General features: G+C 40.6%; 2 protein-coding genes across 8 annotated transcripts in view; one reads left to right on the top strand and one right to left on the bottom strand.

Annotated features, from left to right (window-relative positions):
- GREB1L (GREB1 like retinoic acid receptor coactivator) overlaps positions 1 to 2,780 on the bottom strand; it is a 202,118-nt gene extending 199,338 nt beyond the window's left edge. The window contains exon 1 of the mRNA XM_081150059.1: positions 2,589 to 2,780. The gene's annotated coding sequence lies outside the window, so the exon portion shown is untranslated. The remainder of the gene's footprint in view (positions 1 to 2,588) is intronic.
- Positions 2,781 to 2,782: 2 nt separating this feature from the next.
- LOC308563227 (proteolipid protein 2-like) overlaps positions 2,783 to 20,077 on the top strand; it is a 75,795-nt gene continuing 58,500 nt past the window's right edge. For 2 of the 7 annotated variants that reach the window (XR_013999754.1, XM_081150069.1), the window contains exons 1-3: positions 2,783 to 2,828; positions 4,012 to 4,084; positions 11,895 to 11,967. Coding sequence is in view for 6 of the 7 variants with exons in the window: in XM_081150069.1 (XP_081006195.1) it covers positions 11,952 to 11,967 (16 nt within the window). In the remaining variant the exon portion in view is untranslated. Of the gene's footprint in view, positions 2,829 to 3,004; positions 3,289 to 3,378; positions 3,728 to 4,011; positions 4,085 to 11,894; positions 11,968 to 20,077 lie in introns of those variants that run through there. The other 5 variants (XM_081150074.1, XM_081150071.1, XM_081150072.1 and 2 more) reach the window with 4 other exon arrangements.

The raw sequence follows: 20,077 nt of genomic DNA on the forward strand, positions 1-20,077 counted from the left end.
AGTCACATCAAGTCCCTTTGAAGTAGGTAGATGAACTTTATTACCACTTTACCAAAAAGAAAAGTAAGATTTTGGTAAAAGTAACTTCCCCCAAAATGGTACCAGGAGCTGTGAAGAAAATTCACTCTTCTTAGCCATACAAGGTGATGCACAGAGGCCCATTCAGCCCAGGGTTTGGCCTCTTTCAGTAACATAAGCAGACACTTTGTGGAAAAGTAAAGTAGCTGTTCTCCAATGATGATCAATATAATAAGAGCAGGAATATAGTTTAAACATCTTAGCTTCCTCTTTATGAACCTACCACTCAGGAATTTATTTTGTCCCTCCACTGTCTCAATCCACAGGTCCAACTGGGTTCTCCTTAGGACACCTGCAGAAACTACCATTGTAACCTCAGAATTCTGGAGTTAGGAGAACCCGTAGAAGCCCATAGTTCAATTCCTTTAACGGAAGGGGAAACAAACTCATTCCTAAGAAAGTGACTTCATTTAGCTAGAGCACATCCAGTCCTGGAACCAAGAGATGTGAACAAATGTCTTAAACTTGGCCTTCATATTTCTCCCTTATCATTAAAATTTTCATGTCATGTTAACAAAAGTACACATATGTCCTTCCAACGTCTTCAGATACATACGGCCCCGGCCAGAATAAACGTACAGTTCTCATTCTCTACTTCCTAAAGAGTTCCAAAAGGAAGGGGAAATTCAACAAAGGGTATAAAAATGGAGTGTAGAGAGGCTGGGGAAGGGGGTGCAGGTGGAATAATAGTTCAATGGTGCTGCTTTCTAAGGAATCCTTGCTCTGGGATTTGTAGCACTCTAACTGGCCTTCAGCTGAGATAAGTCTGCCTTAAGCCAAATAAAGGGCTGTGATGTCATCCTGAGTGGATATCAAACGACCAGCAATCACCACGGATACATAGTTCCTTCTGAACTTACATTCGGTTCCTCTCTGCTTTTATTTCCACGGTGTAATTCTATGTCAATAGGAAGTTAATGGGAGGATATACAAGAAACTGACAACAGCGGCTGCCTCTGGGAGCACTAGGGCTTTGGGGGTACTGGGTGGGAGAGGCAGGGTTCCCTTCACACAGCTGGGAATTCTTACTCTGCGCGCGTTCCTTTCCAACACACATGAATTAAAACGTTCCCCGTAAGCACGTGCCTACGGGCATACAATTCTCTCACTAAATATTTCCGATCAAACAAGTATTTCTAACGTTTCTTCCTCTTTTAAATAAGTTTCCAGGATTGCAATCTGTAAGACCACGTAGGTCTATTCAGGAAGAAAAGGAACGGACACAGTTACAACATTCAAAGCAGAATTCCAGGATTTAAACGATAAGAAAATGTGCAGAGGGGCCCATTTATTGCAACCCCCCCCCCCCACACACACACACACAAAAAAACCTTTTGCGGAAAACCTCTTCCCCATATTCAAATGGTGAGGTTTAAAAAACAGATTTACGTGGGATTTCCCACCTTCCCACCTTAAGCGGGGGGGTGGGGGGGCCGACTCCAAAGATGCGAAAAACAGAAATTAGAATGCGTGTCCGTCCCCTCGGCGGGGCCCAGGGGCCGGGGCGGGGGGCCAGGACCGTGGGGCCGCCGCGCCCGCGGAGGAAAGGAACGAGGCAGTTCTGCGGGCTCGGCAGCAGCTCCCGTGCAGGCGAATCGGTTCTGCACCTTCCGTGGGCTCGACTGGACCGAGAAAGCCCGCGCGCGCCGAGTCCACACAGAATTTCTCTTCAGGGAGCTCGGAAGAGAGACTGAAGGAACCGATTTACCTCAGCAAGCCGCCTCCTCGGCAAACCCTCGCCCGACCGCACTCCGCCGTCCGCTGGTGTCAGGGTCAGCTGTCAACACAAGCCTTTGTGTCTCGCTCGAGAAAGAGTGAGGGGTCCTTAGCCACTCACCGGGAGAGGGAAATGATGGTCGCGCGCGCGCTCGCGACCGAGTGACAGTCCGCGTGCAGCAAAGAAACCCAGGGGCACTCAGCAGACGCCCGGCCACCGCCGGACGCTCTCAACTTTCCCCAACTGAGCCCTCTCCATCCTCTTTGCGTCGCCGCCGCGCCACGCTACCTGCCGCCCACGCGCCCCGCGACAGCCCCTCACAACCCCTCCGGCCCCGGGAGGCCGGCCCGGGGCGCGCCCCCCTCCACCTCCGCGCCAGAGCGCCCCGCCGCGCCGCAGCCTCCCTCGTCCCACGCTCCGGCTTCCCCGCTCCCGCCACAAAGGGCGAGACGAGAGCCTGGGGTGACAGGCCTTTGGCCTCCGAGCGCGGACCGCACGGGGCTGGGTGCTCTCGGGAGCTTCCGCGAGGCGGCGGGGAGGACGGGTTCGGATCCGGGCTGGCCCCGGCGCCTGCCCGCGCCCTACAAACGCGCTCCCGCTCACGTCCCCGCCCCGCCTCCCTAGTTCTCCGCTCCAGAAAAAGTCCGCCGCCGCGCTTCCCCGTGCAGGCAGGGTGTCCACCGCCCGCCAAAGGGCAGCTCCTGCCGGGCAGAGGCGTGCGCTCGCGCCCGGCTCGCGACCTCTCACCTCCCGCCTCCCCGCGCCCGGCCCCCGTGGCCCCGCAGCCGCTCACCTGGCCCTGGGGTGGCGCGAGGGCAGAGGACCGGGGGGTGGCCCTGGCCTCGGCCGGGGCTCGTCTCCCCACCCCCAGTCCGGGTCCCAGCACCGCGGCTCCGCTCGCCGAGGCCGCCCTCCTCCGAGGTGCTAGCGCCGCCGGTGGCTGGCGTCTCTCAGGCAGGCGCGCCGGCCGCGCGCTCAGTTCCCCGGGGCGGAGCGAGGCGGCGGCCGCCGCGGCCGGAGGCGGATTCCTCAGGTGCTGCCCCTCCCGCCTCCCCAGAACCTCCGCGGCGGGGACCCCCGCACCTCCTCCTCCGCCCCGCCTTTCGGCCTCTTGCAGCCTCCGCGCCGCGAGTGGCCTTTAGGGTTCCCTGGCCCTAGAGCGTCGTGGGCGCACATTGCCTTACCCACCCCCACCTACGACGCCCCCACCCCTACAGTGGCGCCTCCAGTCCACTGTTTTCACGCCTCCATTGCCACACTCCCGGCAAAAATGAAGGGTGTGGCCACGGCCGGGTGTGGAGGGTAGGGGGTTGGGGGGGTCTTCTGGGAGGAAGGCTGCCCCCCAGTGCGGCTGGCGCGCGCAGCCTGGAGGGAAAATTATTTTCTCGCTGATTCCGCGTTTATTCGGCGCTCTCGGGTCGTTGCGCGATTGCTCGCTGGGTCTGGAGGACGGCGGCTAAAGGGCCCTAAGCGTGAACTCCGCCTGGGCAAGGGTGGGTCAGAAACCCTTGGCCTTTTGCATGGAAGGGGGGAGGGCAGGGGCAGGACGCGGACAAAACCCAGCCACCCCGGGAGCTGGGGCCGGAGCCGACTTTTGCACCTCCGGGCTGAGCACGCCGGCCCCGCGCGCGGAGGCGGCCGGCTCGCCGGGGCTCGTCCGGAGCTCCGCGGGCCAAGGGGAAGGGCAGCCGCTTCCAAGGGACCCTGGGCCTTGACGGGCGCCGGGCGACAGACGCTCTCGAGAGGCGCGGCGGCCCGAAGCGATACATTTAGCTCCACTTTCCACAGCCGGCGGTGCTTCTTAGGAGAGCCGTAGCTCCATTTTCTTAAAAAACTGTCACTGTTGCCAGGGATAGGCGACTAGACTCCTTCGCTGGGTTGCCCAGGCTCTGGAAGAAGCAGCTCCATGCTGGGTGTGGTGGGAGAGTCTAGGTACCGAAAAGTTGATCTGTTTTCAGTGCCTCTGGGGCAAGTAGAGCCCCGCGTAGCTCAGCATGTTCTTGAAAGCGGGGAAGCTGCCTTGGCGCCCAGTCCCCTGGCGGGTTGGTTATCATTCTATTGTCACCGTATCGTTGTCAATTATAATTTAAAAACGGCTTTAATTAAAATAGACCTCATGTGATCTCTAAGTCAGTACGTTTTGTTTGCTTGTCTTGCCTGTGTCTTTTTTTTTTAAAGAACCAAAATGCATTCCCCCCCCCCTTTCTCTTTTGTAGATGTAGAGGAAGACTGGAAGTCTGGAATCTCCAGAAAATAACTGAAGGCACAGTTCAGTTATGACTAGCAAAAGTAAGCGATTTATTTGTGGTTGGGATTGTTTTCTCTCCTGCCTCCACTGGGAAAACGTGCTCAAGTGCCATTTTTTAAAAATCGGTTTGTTCCTTGTGCGGATAAAGGAGCAGAAGTGTTTTTTTGTTTTGTTTTTACAACTGAATTCCTAGTGTCCAGTTCTTATAAAACACACAGAAACACCTTTATGGGCCACAAAGGCCAGGAAACATGACTTTCTCAGTTGCCGCTGTAGTTCCACTCTTCTGGATCTTGCTTACAATACGGGTTTAGTAAATGAAATCAATATGGTTTTTCTATAACTACAGCAGAGAAAAGTGCAGATGATTAGCAGTATAGCTAAACACTTGGAAAAGGAATCCGATGTTGGCAAACTCACCAGGGGGACTGGCCACATATGCAGGAAAGACGTTGAGTAGAAACCTGAGATTTCAAGTTCACCTGCTGAATATAACCTAAGCTCACAAGAGGTTAAAGCAAGTGAGACTCTTTTGGAAAACCCAATCCTTGACAAGGTCCGTATAGTGGTGGTGGTGGTGGGGCACCTTCTATTTTAAAGATAAGAAAACAAAACAATAAAGAACCTTAAAGTAAAACCACAGTGCAGTTTTCTCTCACTTTAGTTCAAGGACTAGACTCTGGAGACGTGAAGGCAAATTTGGCACAGATGCTCAAGGACCTTAGGCTAATATTACAGGACTCTGGTATTCATTCTTCGTTCATTCAACAAATATTTATTGAGCACCTACTGTGAGCCAGATGGTGTAGTGGGAACTGGTAAACAAGTCCCTAACAAGGTTAAAAGTGATAGTAATCTACTAGGTTCTGGTAGAGTGAAACATTTCCATGTCTCCTTTATTAGATAATACACTCCCTTGCCCTGAATTTATCTGTGTACATGCCTTGTGTCACCTTCAGGGTTTACATGTCTTTCATCAGGCCCAAGAGATTTCTGTGATTATCAAATTGGACAGGGCTAAGAGTGAACGCTCTGGAGTTAGGCCCCACAGTTTTGACTTCTGACTCCAAGACTTACTTGTTATTTAACCTTGACAAAGTTACTTGACCCTATCTTTCTGTCTCCATCTGTAGAATAACATTATAATAGTACATACCTCAGAGGGTGACTATGTGAATTAAGACAATGCATTGTGCCTAGCACACTATAAAATGTTAACTGCTCTCATTGTCCGTGAGTCCCTCCATTCTTCCCCAGTGGCTCTCCATAAATACCCTGCATTAGTACCCAAGTTCAGTGAAAAATGTGAGGCTCCTAGCAGTCAAGGTCCTTATAAATAACCTAGTATTTCCGAGTGGTTATTGTGAAGATCCTCTGCCTCGTCAATGGAAGTTATATGATTATATCCTGGCTCTGCTCTCAAGGATGAATATCCTTTGTCAGAAATTTCTGTGGCCCTTTGCTCCACACTCTGGAAGGCTCTTCCTCATTCATTACCTTCCATGGCCACATTAGAAGGAACACTGGGAAGTCAGCTCTCCTTGGAGACTGTGCAATTTTTACAGCCCACTTCCTGTTGGTACAGGTCTTTTCAACAAATAGTGCTGGGACAACTGGATATCCACCTGCTAAAGAATGAATCTGGGCATCCACCTTACAGAGGATACAAAATTAACTTCAAATGGATCTTGGATATACAGTAGTCCCCTCTTATCTGTGGGATATACATTCCAAAACACACCTCTGTGGATGCGTGAAACCACGGATAGTACTGAAACTTATATATATTATGTTTTTGTGCTGTACATACATACCTGTGATAAAGTTTAATTTCTAAATTAGGCACAGTAAGAGGTTAATAACAATAATAATAGAATAGAACAATTATAACAATATACTGCAATAAAAGTATGTGGGTGGCTTTGGGGTTAATATTAAGTAAAATAAGGGTTACTTGAATACAAGTACTGTAATACTGCAACATTCAGTCTGATAACCAAGATGAATACTAAGTGACTAAATGGATGGAGAGTGTGTAAAGCATGCATATGCTGGATAAAGGGATGATTTACATCCCTGGTAGGATGGAGCAAAAAGGAGGGAGACTTCATCACACTACTCAGAATAGCACACAACTTAAAATTTTATGAATTATTTACTTCTGGAATTTTTCATTTTGTTTTTTCAGAGTGTGGTTGACTGCAGGTAACTGAGACCTTGGGAAGTAAAACTGCAGATGGGGGGGCAAGGGGTACTGAAATGTAAGAGCTAAAACTATAAACATTTTATAGAGTTGTTTGACAATGGGTTAGGCTATGATTTCTTTTTTAAAAATATATTTTTATTGATTTCAGAGAGAGGAAGGGAGAGGGAGAGATAGAAACATCAATGATGAGGGAGAATCATTGATCGGCTGCCTCCTGCATGACCCCTGCTGGGGATTGAGCATGCAACCTGGTCATACGCCCTGACCAGGAATCAAACCTCGACTTCCTGGATCTGAGGTTGATGCTCAACTGCTGAGCCATGCCAGTTGGACTAGGCAATGATTTCTTAATGTGACACCAAAAGTATAAGCATCAAAGCAAAAACAAGATAAATTGACTTATATTTTAATAACTTTTGTGCATCAAAGGACATATCATAAAAGTGAAAAGACAACTTACAGTATGGGAGAAAATATTTGTAAATCATATATCTGATAAAGATCTATTGTCCAGAATATATAAAGAACTCTTACAACTCAACAATTAAAACAAATAATCCAAATGAAAAATGGACAAAGGACTTGAATAGATATTTCTCCAGTGAAGATATACAAATGGCCAATAATCACGCCAAAAAGTCCTCAACGTAATTAGCCACTAGGGAAATCTAAATCAAAACCACAGTATACCAGTATACCACTTTACATGCACTAGAATGGCAATTAGGAAAAACAAACAAAAAACTCCAGAAAATAGTAGGATACATACAATGAAATACCATCCAGCTTTAAAAAGGAAGGAAATTCTGACACATGCAACAGCTGCAATGAACCTTGAAAACAGTCGGCTAGGTGAGATAAAACAGTCACAAAAGGACAAATACTCTTTGATTCCACTTATATGAGGTATCTGGAGTGGTCAAATTCACAAAGACAGAATGGTGGTTGATCTGGGGCCAAGGTGAAGAGGCGGAGGTGGTGATGGGGAGTTGTTTAATGGGTATGGTTATTAAGGTTAAGGTTAGGGTTAGAGTTTCAGTTTGGGAACATGAAAAAAGTTATAGAGATGGATGGTGGTGGTGAATGTACAACAATGTGAATATATGTAATGTCACAGAACCATATCCTTAAAAATGGTTGAAATGGTAAATTTTGTGTTGTTTATTCACCATAATTTTTTTAGAGGCTCTACATTTTTTAAGAAAAAGATATAACAACAATGTTAGCAAAGATGTGGAGAAATTGAACCCTTACACATTGCTGGTAGGAATGTAAATGTAAAATGGTGTAGCCACTGTGAAAAACAATCTGGCAGTTCTCAAAGAGTTAAAAAGAGTTATAATATGACCCAACAATTCCACTCCTAGATACATACCCAAGATAATTTAAAACATATATTCACACAAAAACTTGTACTGAATGCTCATAGTAGCATTGACCCATACTTTTCAGAAAGTGGACACAACCCAAATGTCCATTAGCAGGTGAATAGATTAAAAAAGGTGGTGTATACATACAATAGAATATTATTCAGCTTTAAAAAGGAAGGAAATCCTGACACATGCTACAACATGGATGAACCTGGAGAACATTATGCTAACTTGCTTTTAAGCTGTTTAGGTTATTGTATAATACCATCTTTAAATGCTTGGATCTCTTTGTAGATACTTTTAACAGAAAGATCATGAAGTCTATGATTTCTTTGAGACTGTGCATAGCTAGTTGTTGGAATGTTTTATCTGTTTCCTTTGATAAGTTTTCTGAAAAGTTGGGGTTTTTTTTACCTTTTCGCTTATGTTTCTTTCCTCTTTTTTATTTATTTATTACTTTCCAGTTTTCTTTTAATACACACAGATGTTGCACAGTGATATTTTCTTGATATCGTTACTTACCTTTGTTTAAAGTTACCTTTGTCTGCTGCTGAAGAATAGTGGGGGGTGGAGGAATAAAAAAATGTAAAGAGGAAAAAAAGATGACTTTGGCAGTCTCAGCTGTGATTTGGATTTTTTTGCATTCTCACCAAGTTTGATATATCCTTTCCCCATAAGCATGTCTCCTTTTAGTCTTTGACATTCAAGAAGATAGTGTTATGCTCACCAAAGCTTCTGTGTCATAGGCTCTTTTCCTTGTGATCTAGCAGTCACTTAGAGAAGTGATCTTACCTCTGACAGAGGTTAGGTTGTTAGGATATATTAAAGGAGAGGAGATTTGATGATCTACCTTCACGAATAAAATAACCACAGAGGGAGGTTGTTATGGGTTGAATTATGTCCTCGAAGAATTCATTTGTTGAAGTCCTAACCCCCAAGACCTCAGCACGTGACCTTATTTGGAAACAGGTTTGTTGTAGATGTGATTAGTGAAGTTAGGATGAGGTCAGACTGGAATAGGGTGGGGCCCTAGTTCAATATGACTGAAGTTTTCATAAAATGGGAAATCTGGACACAGATGAAACACCATGTGAAGATCAGGCAGAGATTGGGGAATACATCTACAAGCCAAAGAACACCAGGAATTTCTAACAAACCACCAGAAGCTAGAGGAGAGGCATGGAACAGATTTTTTTCCCCAACATCCCTCAGAAAGAACCAACCCCACTGACACCTTGATTTTGGACTTTCAGCCTCTGGAACTGTTAGACAATAAATTCCTGTTGTTTAAGCCACCTAGTTTATGGTACTTTGTTATGGCAACCTGTGCAAGCTAATACAGAGGTTTCTCAAGAGGATCATATCTATGACCATCTCAGGCACACAGCCATAGTTAAAGACTGTTAAAAACTTTAAGGAATTTTTTTGGTCAGTACATTTTTTAAAATGAGGTATATAATTGACATATATTAGTTTCAGGTGTACAACATAACGATTCTATATTTGTATATGTTGTGAAATGATCACCACAGTGTCTAGTTAACAGCCATTACCACACAGTTACAGAACTTTTTTCTCGTGATGAGAACTTTTAATATCTATTCTCTCAGCAACTTTTGAATATGGAATACAGTATTATTAACTATAGTTGCCATGCTGTACATTATATCCTCATGTCTTACTTATCTTCTAACTGGAAATTTGTACTTCCTTCACCCATTTTGTCCACCCCTCCTCCCCACACACACACACCCTGCCTTTAGCAACTACCAATCTATTCTCTGTATATATGAGCTTGGTGGTTTGTTTGTTTGTTTTTAGATTTCACATACAAGTGAATCATACAGTATTTGTCTTTCTCTGTTTGACTTATTTCACTTAGCGTAATGCCATTAAGGTCCATTGGCAAGATTACTTTCCTTCTGATGGCTGGATAATATTCACACACACACACACACACACTTTCTTTATCCATTCATCCATCAATGGACACTTAGTTTGTATCCATATCTTGGCTATTATAAATAATGCTGCAGTGAACATGGGAGTGTATGTATCTTTTTGAGTTAGTGCTTTTACTGTTTGGGGTAAATACCCAGAAGTGCAATTGCTGAATCATACAGTAGTCCTATTTTTAATTTTTTGAGAAACCTCCATACTGTTTTCCATAGTCGTTGCACCAATTTACATTCCCACCAACAGTGCACAAGGGTTCCTTTTTCTCCACAGCTTCATCAGCATTTGTTGTCTCTTATCTTTTTGATAACAGCCATTCTAACAGGTGTGATGTGATATCTCATCTGGTTTTGACTTGTGTTTCCCTGATGATTCGAGATGTTGAGCATCTTGTCATGTACCTGTTGGCCATCTGTATGTCCTCTTTGGAAAAATGTCTACTGAGAACCTCTGCCTATTTTCTAATAGTATTATTTGATTTTTTTGCTATTAAGTTGTATGAGTACTTTATATTTTGGATATTAGGAATTTCTTAATTTTGTAGTTTTTCTATGTTTATTAGATTCTTTAGTGATGAATGGTAAACACCATAAAATATATAAAGGTCAGGGTTTTTTCTTTTGTCATCTGAAGAAGAGGGAATTTATGAAAACCATGCTTCTCTTTACAGCCAGTCTGGGTGTGTGTGTGTGTGTGTGTGTGTGTGTGTGTGCGCGCGCAAAGACAATGGCAACATAAAAAAAGGAGAGGCAAGAAGGCTGCGCTTGGGGCCTGTCCAAAAGTACATAAGTAAAAGGAGAAGATAGAGAGCTGCTTGGACCTAAGAGCCTAGAAGTTTCTCTGGTTTCCCAATACCTTTCATTTCTCTTCTCCAGAGAATCACAGAACTCTTTCAGTGGGCCTCTCCTCTGCTCTTTGTTCCTGCCGTTTCTTCAGCCTAAATGCTCATAGCTGGTGCTAGGAGAGGGGCAAACAAGAGCCCTAGGCTGCAAAATGTAAGGAAGTGCCAACCCTGAGTTTCTACCACCCTGAGAGTGAGGCCCTTTCTAAATTTTGCACCCTAGGTGCCCGTTAAGTGCAACAAGGCTATTCAACCTTCAATGTTCATCTATTTCTCTCAGTAACCTCAGTCAAAAGCAATTGCTTGTCCAATGTGCTGCCATAACATGTTGCTCATTTTTCTAATAACTAGAGCACTCATATCACTCCATGTCAAAACCCGGATTCGTCCTTGGTTCTGCTTACTCTTTCACACCCACACTGAACCCATCAAGAAATCCTGGTTCTACCTTAATAATATGTCTAAGTCTGACCACTTCTAACTCCTGCACTGATACCACCTTGTTCTGAGACCCTAGACAATGGCAGTAGCCTCCCAGTTTCCACTCACTAGCCTCCTCCCCAGACTCCTCCCCACCCTACCCCCAACCCATGCCCCAGTCTATACTCCACCTTTTAAAATTTAGGACTTATCACATCACTCCCCTATCAAAAACCCCAGTTGGCTCTCCTATGTTACTCAGAATAAAAGCCAAAGTCCTTGGCAGGACCAAGGCCTAAATTGTCCTATGGGAGTCCAGCCTATCTCCCCTACCTGATTTCCTACCATATTCTTTCTTTCTCCCCTAGCTCCAATCACACTCTCCAATTACACTCATTCCTCTCCCTAGTGTTCCTTCAAGCCCACTCCTGCCTCAGGATCTTAGCCATTCCAGTTGACTCCACCTGGAAATCTGTCCACTCAGAAAGAACACACTTACTGGGAGATCTGGGGGGAGGGGAGGATAGGGGGAGGGGATCAATGGGGGGAAAAGAGGAGGACATCTGTAATACTTTCAACAATAAAGATAAATTTTTAAAAAAGAAAGTAACACACTTAACTTCTTAATCATTTCAGCTGTCTGCTTAAACAGCACTTTCTCAGAGAGGCTATCTAAAATAACACCCTCAGGGACTCTCTACCTTACACAGGTGCCTTTCCCCACCCCTTCGCCCAGGCCGGTTTTCCTTGTCCCTCTGCTTCTTAAGCTCCAACGGCCCTTCTTTTGCCTCTTTTACTTGTTTCCTGAGCCCATTTCTTCTACAGCTCACTTCTTCTACCTCCGTGACTTTCTAAATAAACTTTTCTCTTATAAATTAAAATATAAAAGAAAATAACACCCTCATCATTGGTTTACACTGCTTTATATTTTTCACATTGTTTTAATTTCCTTCAAGGTATTTCTATCTATATTTTATTATTCATTTATTTGTATATTATCTGACTTTTCTACTAGAATGTGTGCTACATAGGGCAAGATCTTTTGTCTTTCTTTCCAGGTTTTGTCTTCAGCACCTAGAACTGTGACTGGCATAGAGGAGCAAAATAAATAGTCGATGGATGGATGGATAGGTGAGTTCTACTCAGTTTTATAGCTCTTTTACATCATTGTTTTACCCATTACAAGCCTTTTTGGTAACTGTCAAGATCTCACTGCCCTGTATTTCCAAGGCACCTAGCAAAGCACTTTGCAGTTCATACATACTCAATTAATGTTTGTTAAATTGGATCAAATCTACCTCTTTCTAAGTTTTTCCTTCCTTCCTCTTATCCACCACACATATTTCTGTAAGATTAAGCCAGTTAAAATCCAGCTCTGATCATGTCTCTCGCCTAATGAAAATCCTTGAAGGGATTTTTTAAATGAATTTTTAATGAAACTGTTGTTTTGAGAAATCCTCTATGAAATACAGATAGATTACATACATGCTATTTAATTCTTATAATTATCCTATAAGACAACTAATACTCTCTTCACTTGCCCAATGAAGAAACAGCCTTAGAGAGGTTTAATACTTTTTCCAGGGTCAGTTACCTAATAATTGTTTGATCTATCTGATTCTAAGAATGCACTGTTTACACTACGCTTTGCAACTCTTCTTATGCTTCAAAATTTTTAAACAAAATCTTAGAAAAAATTATTTAATAATAGGGAAAATTCTCATAATAAAGCAATGTATTTTAAAAGCATGAGAAAATTGTATATAAAAATTAGTACAAATATATAAAAAGAAACTCTGTCTTCCCCCACAAAGACATAAAGAATAGTTACTAAATTATTAAATAGTAGCTGTATTTGGGTAACATTATATGGGTATTTTTTTCCTTTTTGTATTTTTTAGCATTTTACAAATGTTTAAATAGCATGTTATTCAATTCAAATCAAAAAGTAAAGTTTTTAAAAAGTAAAAATGCATAGTAAATTGCACTTTACAATCCTATAGTAAAATTAGTAGGATTCATGAGAGAGAATGGGAATTAACAGATAGAAGCAGGCAGACCAAATGGAGAATTGGCCCTAAAACTGCCTCCCTGTTTTGATAAATATTACCTGAGTTACTTACAGGAACTGTTCTTTTACCAAAAGATCCCTTGTATTAAAATATACCTACTTTCATTTTTACCTTGATGATCAAAAAGGCCATTTCTAACAAAACTCTTCACACCCCTCTAAATCCTGCTACTTAGAGCTGACCTATATCTATGGAGCCTTTGACAGCAACCATTCACTATTATCCACTTTGTGTGTTAGTGGAGGCCTCCCAGTCATGTGGAGTTGAAGATTTGGTAAATACATCTTGGGGTTTTCTGTAAGAATATTCCTGGAATTCTGGCTCCCTACTGTTAAAATAAATAAATTCTCTACACCATCATGCCAGAATGGAATTGGGCTTTGGAGCTAAGGTCAAGGGTAGGGTCAATCAGCAGGGGTCTTACAAAATCTCAGAGGCTATGACATCTTAGTGCAGGCTAAGTTTTTTCTAGTGTAAAAGTGAGTGTTTGCAGATTCTTGAAACAAACAAATAAATGTGACTTAACTTTTTTTTTTGTCCTTTAAAAGAAAATCTCTCCAGTAGTTATCAGGTGGCAAAATCATAATTAAATAAAGCTCCAGGCCTTACTTAATAAAAAGTAACTTTTCTTAGGCTTAACTATTATTTTAATCAGATAATTTTCCACCATATATCAAACAAAGCCCATTTAATGGGCAAATGTAAGCACAAAAAGTTGTCTTCAAGGCACTATCTTTGCAGAAAACACTAAAGAATCAAACTCTAAAATTATTACCAAAAGAAAAATTACTGAGTTTAAATTATGTACTTGGCACCATTTCAGTGCATTAATGATATACAGATTTAGTCATAACTGCAATTTGGTTTGGGTTACCTGCAGGGGAAAAAATGAACATGTTCTTTAAGTTTGCAGTGTATAAAAATCATATTGTTCTTATAAATTCTAAGTACAATTAACAATAGCAAAATAATTAGGTTTCATATAGACCTGCAAATATACATTTAATCACAAATGCAGAATTATAGCACTTTTTTTAGCCAGGAAAGGCATTCTTATTTCCCAAATTTAGTTTTCAGAATACAGTCCTATGATGTTTCATAAAAAAAGGTATTCAATAGTCAAATAAGTTTGGGAAATAATATATGCTCTACCCTCAACTTAAAAACTCATAATTCAAATGATGATATTAAAGGCTGCAAGAATTCTATGATAAGAACCTGGTATAACTTTGTCTAACCCAGTGTTTCTGAAACTTACATGATCATGGAGCCCTTTTTTTTTGTATAATATCAGTTAACATTTTGCAGAACCTCTTTGGGAAACCTGCTCTAGACCAATACCCTTATTTTTATAGAAAGTGATGGCGCAGAGGTAAACTGATTTACTTAGGAAACAGTCCTTTATTTTCTTAGAGAGACTCATTAGTAAGTAAGCTACATAGTATTTTTATTTAAAAATCAGCTTCATTTATTTCTTCCTATTGAAACTTTGCTTTGAACTATCAGTGATTATATGCAAAAACATTCTAGACTTGTCTTGGTTTTTGCTGCTAGACTCTGGGAGAAAAATACTACACACATCACTCTTCCCTGACTCTTAAATTGGTTTATGTAAATTAAGTAACTAAGCATCTGATGTAAATTAAATTGTTGAGGGTGGGGGTGGGGTAGGTCACCTGTTGATGACCTAGCTATGAAAATATCACAGTAAACAGGTTTTTCAAGGTTTAGTAGGGTTTCCACTACCCTAGAAAGTCTTCCTTGAAAATTCCCATTCACAGTGATTTTGCCCTTCTCTCATCCATATGTAATCAAATTCTATCTTCTGTTGTTACTTACCTGCCCTGTATATCTTATCTCCCTAAACAGACTGCAAGCTCCTAGAATGCTAGAACTAATTCTTACTTTTCTTTTGAGTCACTTAGACACATGATAGAGTCTCAAGAAATACTTTTAAGTGACTTACAAATTACCAGTGCAGCAGCTATTTTGACATTCAGTTAAATTTTCTTTCTCAAAGAAAAGCTGATTTCAGTGTAAAAGTAGTTCTAATTGTGTTATAGCCTGTTTTATGGCAAGACCTTAGAGATGTTAAAAAAGAATAAAGGAAATTTTCCATCCCTCGCTGTCTCTGATGATCCAGGCCTACTTTGTTAGAGGACAAGAACTGTACTAAAAAGATTTAAACAAGCCCAGTATCCACAAAGTGGAATATTCCACTGTTCCCACTAATTACATCTTTTGTTATATATACATCTTGGATTGATTTGGACCAATATGGTCAGGTTAACTCATTGTTTTTGCTCACACACAAACAATGTGTGTTCATTGTGTAGGTACCATATTCTCAGCACTGCTATAGACACTGAGGGATTATAGAAGGTGTGTAAAGGTGTGTAAAGTTCCTCTTTTCAAGGGATTTACAATCTAAAACAGTGAGATGAGACTAACATTGAAAACAACTGTGAATAATACAAGGCGGTATATATAATCCAGTCTGATTTGGAGACCTTGGACTTTAACTGTAACAGAAATTTGCTGAGGGAGGAAAATACTAGGGGTTTCGGTCATAAAAGAAGACTTCACAAAGAAAATGAGAAAATGAAACAGGAGGTGAACATTGACAGAGGGACAAGATTTGAGGCAAAGGAGGTAGGCTGTCCATTCCAGTTTCAGGCAACATTGTTTTGTTAATTCTTTGGGATGCTTCGATTATTTATTTCTTTAAGGCATAACATATATAAGGCATGACACACTTTAAATCACTGGGCTATTAACATTTTTTAAAAATTACCTTTAGTATAATAATATTTTAGTGGTCTATTTTTTTAGACCACAAAATTTGCTCAATTTCCCAATTGTCAGAGTCAGACCAATAATTTGGCTTATTAACTTTAAAGTTATTTATTATATGCATATAGTTTATAAACAAATAAAAACAAAATGGTCACTATATGCTAGGCATTTTATTGAGTGTTAAGGATAAAATGGTGCATAAGTAATCAAGATGCCCATTAATTTTAAATGTGTTGGTTGAGACAGACATACAAAGAACAACACGATTACAATTGCAGTATCTATCATCAAAGAAAAATATAGGTACAAAGCTATAGTAATCAAAACAGTATGGTATTGGCACAAAAGTGGACACATAGCTCAATGAAACACAGTATAGACCCCAGAAATAAACCCACACTTATATGGTGAATTAATCTATGACAAAGGAGACAAGAATATACATGACAGTCTCTTCAATAAATGGTGTTGGGAAAGCCAGGTAGATATATGAAAGAAAGAAAGAAAGAAAAAAAGAAAAGAAACTGGACCATTTTCTTACATCATACATGAAAATAAACTAAAAATGGATTAAAGACTTACATGTAAGACCTCAAATCATAAAACTCTTAAAAGAAAACATGGCAGTAAACTCTTTTACATAGGTCTTAGCAATATTTTTTGGATATGCCTCCCTCGGCAAGGGAAACAAGAACAAAAATAAACAAATGGGACTTCATCAAACTAAAAAACTTTTGCACAATGAAGGAAACTATCAACAAAAAGACAACCTACTGAATGGGAGAAGATATTTGCAAATGATATACCAATAAGGAATTGATATCCAAAATATATAAAGAACTCATACAACTCAACATTTTTAAAAAAAACAATTTCATTTAAAAATGGTCAGAGGACATGAACAGACTTTTCTCAAAAGAAGACATACAGATGGCCACAGACATATGAAAAAAATGCTTAACATCATTAATCATCAGGGAAATGCTAATCAAAACCATAATGGGATATCATCTCACACCTATTATAATGGCTATTATAAAAAAGTCAACAAATAACAAGCATTGTAAGGATGTGGAGAAAAGGAAACCCTCATACACTGCTGGTGGGGTTATAAATTGATGCAGCCACTATGAAAAACAGTTTCCTCAGAAAGTTAAAAATAGAACTACCATATGACCCAGCAATTCCACTTCAGGGTATTTATCTGAAGAAAACAAAAAACTACTCATTCAAAAAGAAATATGCACTCCCATGTTTATTGCAGCATTATTTAAAATAGCCAAGTTATGGAAGCAATGTAAGTGTCCACTGATTAATGGAATATTAGCTATAAAGAAGAATAAGATTTTGCCATTAGCTATACCATGGGTGAACCTAGAGGGTATTATGCTAAGTGAAATAAGTCAGACAGAGAAAGAGAAATACCATGTGATTTCACTTATATGTGGGATCCAAAACAAACAAAACAAAACAGAAACAGACTCATAGATTGGTGCAGCCACTGTGGAAAGCAGTATGGAGTTACCTCAAAAAATTAAAAATGGAATTGCCTTATGACCCAGCAATTCCACTTGGGAATGTATCTGAAGAAACCTGAAACACTAATTCAAAAGAATATATGCACCCCTATGCTCATTGCAGCATCATTTATAATAACCAAGATTTGGAAGCAGCCCAAGTGCCTATCAGTAGATGAGTGGATAAAAAAAAAAAATCTGTGTTATATTTATACAATGGAATACTACTAAGCTGTAAAAAAGAAAGAAATCTTATCGTTTTGCAACAGCATGGATGGACCTGGAAAGTATTATGCTAAGTAAAATGAGCCAGTCAGAGAAAAACAAATACCATATGATTCTACTTTATGTGGAATCTAAGGAACAAAATAAACTAACAAAGTGAAGACAGACTCATGGATACAGAGAACAGTCTGACAACTGTCAGAAGGGAGGGGCTGGGGGGCTGCGTGAAAAGTGAAGGGTTTAAGCAAAGAAAAAAAGAAGAAAGAAAGACTCATGGACACAGACAACAGCATGGTAATTGCCAGAGGGAAGGGGGGTGTAGGTACATGGAAGAGGGTAAAGGGGGCCTATATGGTGATTGAAGGAGGCTTGACTTGGGGTGGTAAACGCACAATACAATATACAAATGATGTATTGTATACCTGAAAACTATATAATTTTGTTAACCAATGTCACCCCGATAAATGCAATAAAAAAATTTTAATGAAACTTGGGAGTAAACCACATACGAACAAGATGTAAGCTACTGGAAAGAATGGATCCAATACACTGGATAGGCCAACAGAATTTTCAGAATGATGATGAAAAAATATCCCAAGTAATGCCTAATTACCAAGGGTAGATGACAATTGGTCCAAATTGAATAAGCCAGAAAGTTCAGAGAAGGCTTCTTAAGAAGATTAAATTGAGGAAATGCCTGATGCACATGAATGCGATTTGTCTAAGAGATTTAGACAATTTGTGAAGACTCTGTGGCTGAATTAGTGAAAATATATAGAAAACAAAGCAAACAAAAGAAACTATACAATGATTAATCCCTAAAGGAAGTAGTCATACAGAAGAGAAAAAGCAGTAATAGTTTCTTATATGGCTCTACTGTGAATAGTATTTGCATAATGTATATTTATTATATATGTATACGCTTAATATGGATCTAACAAAAATTACAATGTAACTGAATTGGGAAGATCGGGGGATGAGAAAGATTCAAGTATATTGTGGGAACATGGGGGCAAGGTGATAGAGCCAAATCCTTTTCTTTCATAATGGAGTTCCATTCAGAATATCTAAAATTTTAAAAACATGAAACAGCAGAATAAGTGTATTATTTAGATAAAAGGAGATAAATAGCAAAATTATTAGATAATAATGGAAGTAATGGGAGGAGTAACTATATCTCCTAATAAGCCTTATAAAACTGTTTGGCTCTTTAAACTACATGCATATAAATATTGACAAAAGTAAAAGCCACGTTTATACTAGTGCTATGGGGGATAAAAAAATAAACAAGATCTGGTCCCTCAAATTGTTTATTGTCAAGTAAGGAGAAGAGAGATACTCAATTTTCATGTATGAGACTAAATGTGGCATGTGCTTTAAAAAGGTTAAAACAGAAAACTTTGGAACTCCGACGAGAAAGAAGGTACAGGCTTTAGAGATAAACAATTTTTCATAATGGTTTTATTTTAAGTCTGGAAGGAAATGAGGGATTTTAGCAGGTAAGTACTAATCTACCCGGTGGTGACCCTCCCAGGTAAAGGGATTATGAGAGTAAGGCAGACAAAGCAGAAAAGCTGTGATTTTGTTCAAGGGAGGAAAGCATGATCTGATTTGATAGAGTGTGCAGTGCAAGCAGGATGGGCTGAGAAGTAAGGCTGGGAAGGAAATTGAGGACAGACCTTTGGATGACCTTGAATACCCCATGAAAGATTTTGGAAGGCAATGAAAAATGAAGTTTTTTAAGCAGAGAGTTGATATGATCTGAGCTGTAGTTTAGGCAGATCATCTGGCAGCAATACATGGGTTGCACTGGAAAAAGGAAAAAAGTAAGACAAGGAAATAAGGGACCCAGTTCAATAACCCAGGGCAGAGGTATGAGGGTTTGAACTTAAACAGGATTGGTGGAAATTGAAAGGCAGCAATCTGTGGGAGCTGTTTCAGAGACAATAGTTAAACCTGCTTTTTAAAAAATTATTAATTTGCTTTTGCTTTTTTTCTGTTGGAAATTCTTTACGAGGACTTTGGTTTTAACTGGCTGATGTAGGCAGATAGGGAGCCAAGTAAATCATGTTGATTTGTAGCTTATATATAAAAAGACCAACTAGTTAATAAACTTTAGAACATTCTGACCTTGGTACAAATGTTTGATGTGCTCATGTTCTCCAACATTATATTTCATTTCAGTTGGTTTTTTAATGCGTAGTTGCTATACCATTGACTAAGGACTTCAAAAATAACTTAACTATGCTTTACTTTTCATCATCTCATCATTCTTGTGAGCCCAAATTATTTTAAAACAAATTAAGAAATAATAATAAATTGTCAAATCTATTAGTCTCTCCCATATTCCCAACCTACCCATTATTCACAACATTGTCAGATAAATGTTCCTGTTCAATATTCAATCACCCACTCACATTTGTGCCCGACCAGACATGGCTCAGCGGTTGAGCGTCGACCTAGGATCCAGGTGATCAGGGTTCGATTCCCGGTCAGGGCACATGCCCGGGTTGAGGGCTCGATCAATGACTCATCATTGATGTTTCTATCTCTGTCTCTCCCTCTCCTTTCCTCTCTCTGAAATCAATAAAGATATATTTTTAAAAAAAATTTGTATAGCAGGTGTACCAA

Source organism: Miniopterus schreibersii (genome assembly GCF_964146895.1).
Source record: "Miniopterus schreibersii genome assembly, chromosome: 10".
Classification (NCBI taxonomy): domain Eukaryota; kingdom Metazoa; phylum Chordata; class Mammalia; order Chiroptera; family Miniopteridae; genus Miniopterus; species Miniopterus schreibersii.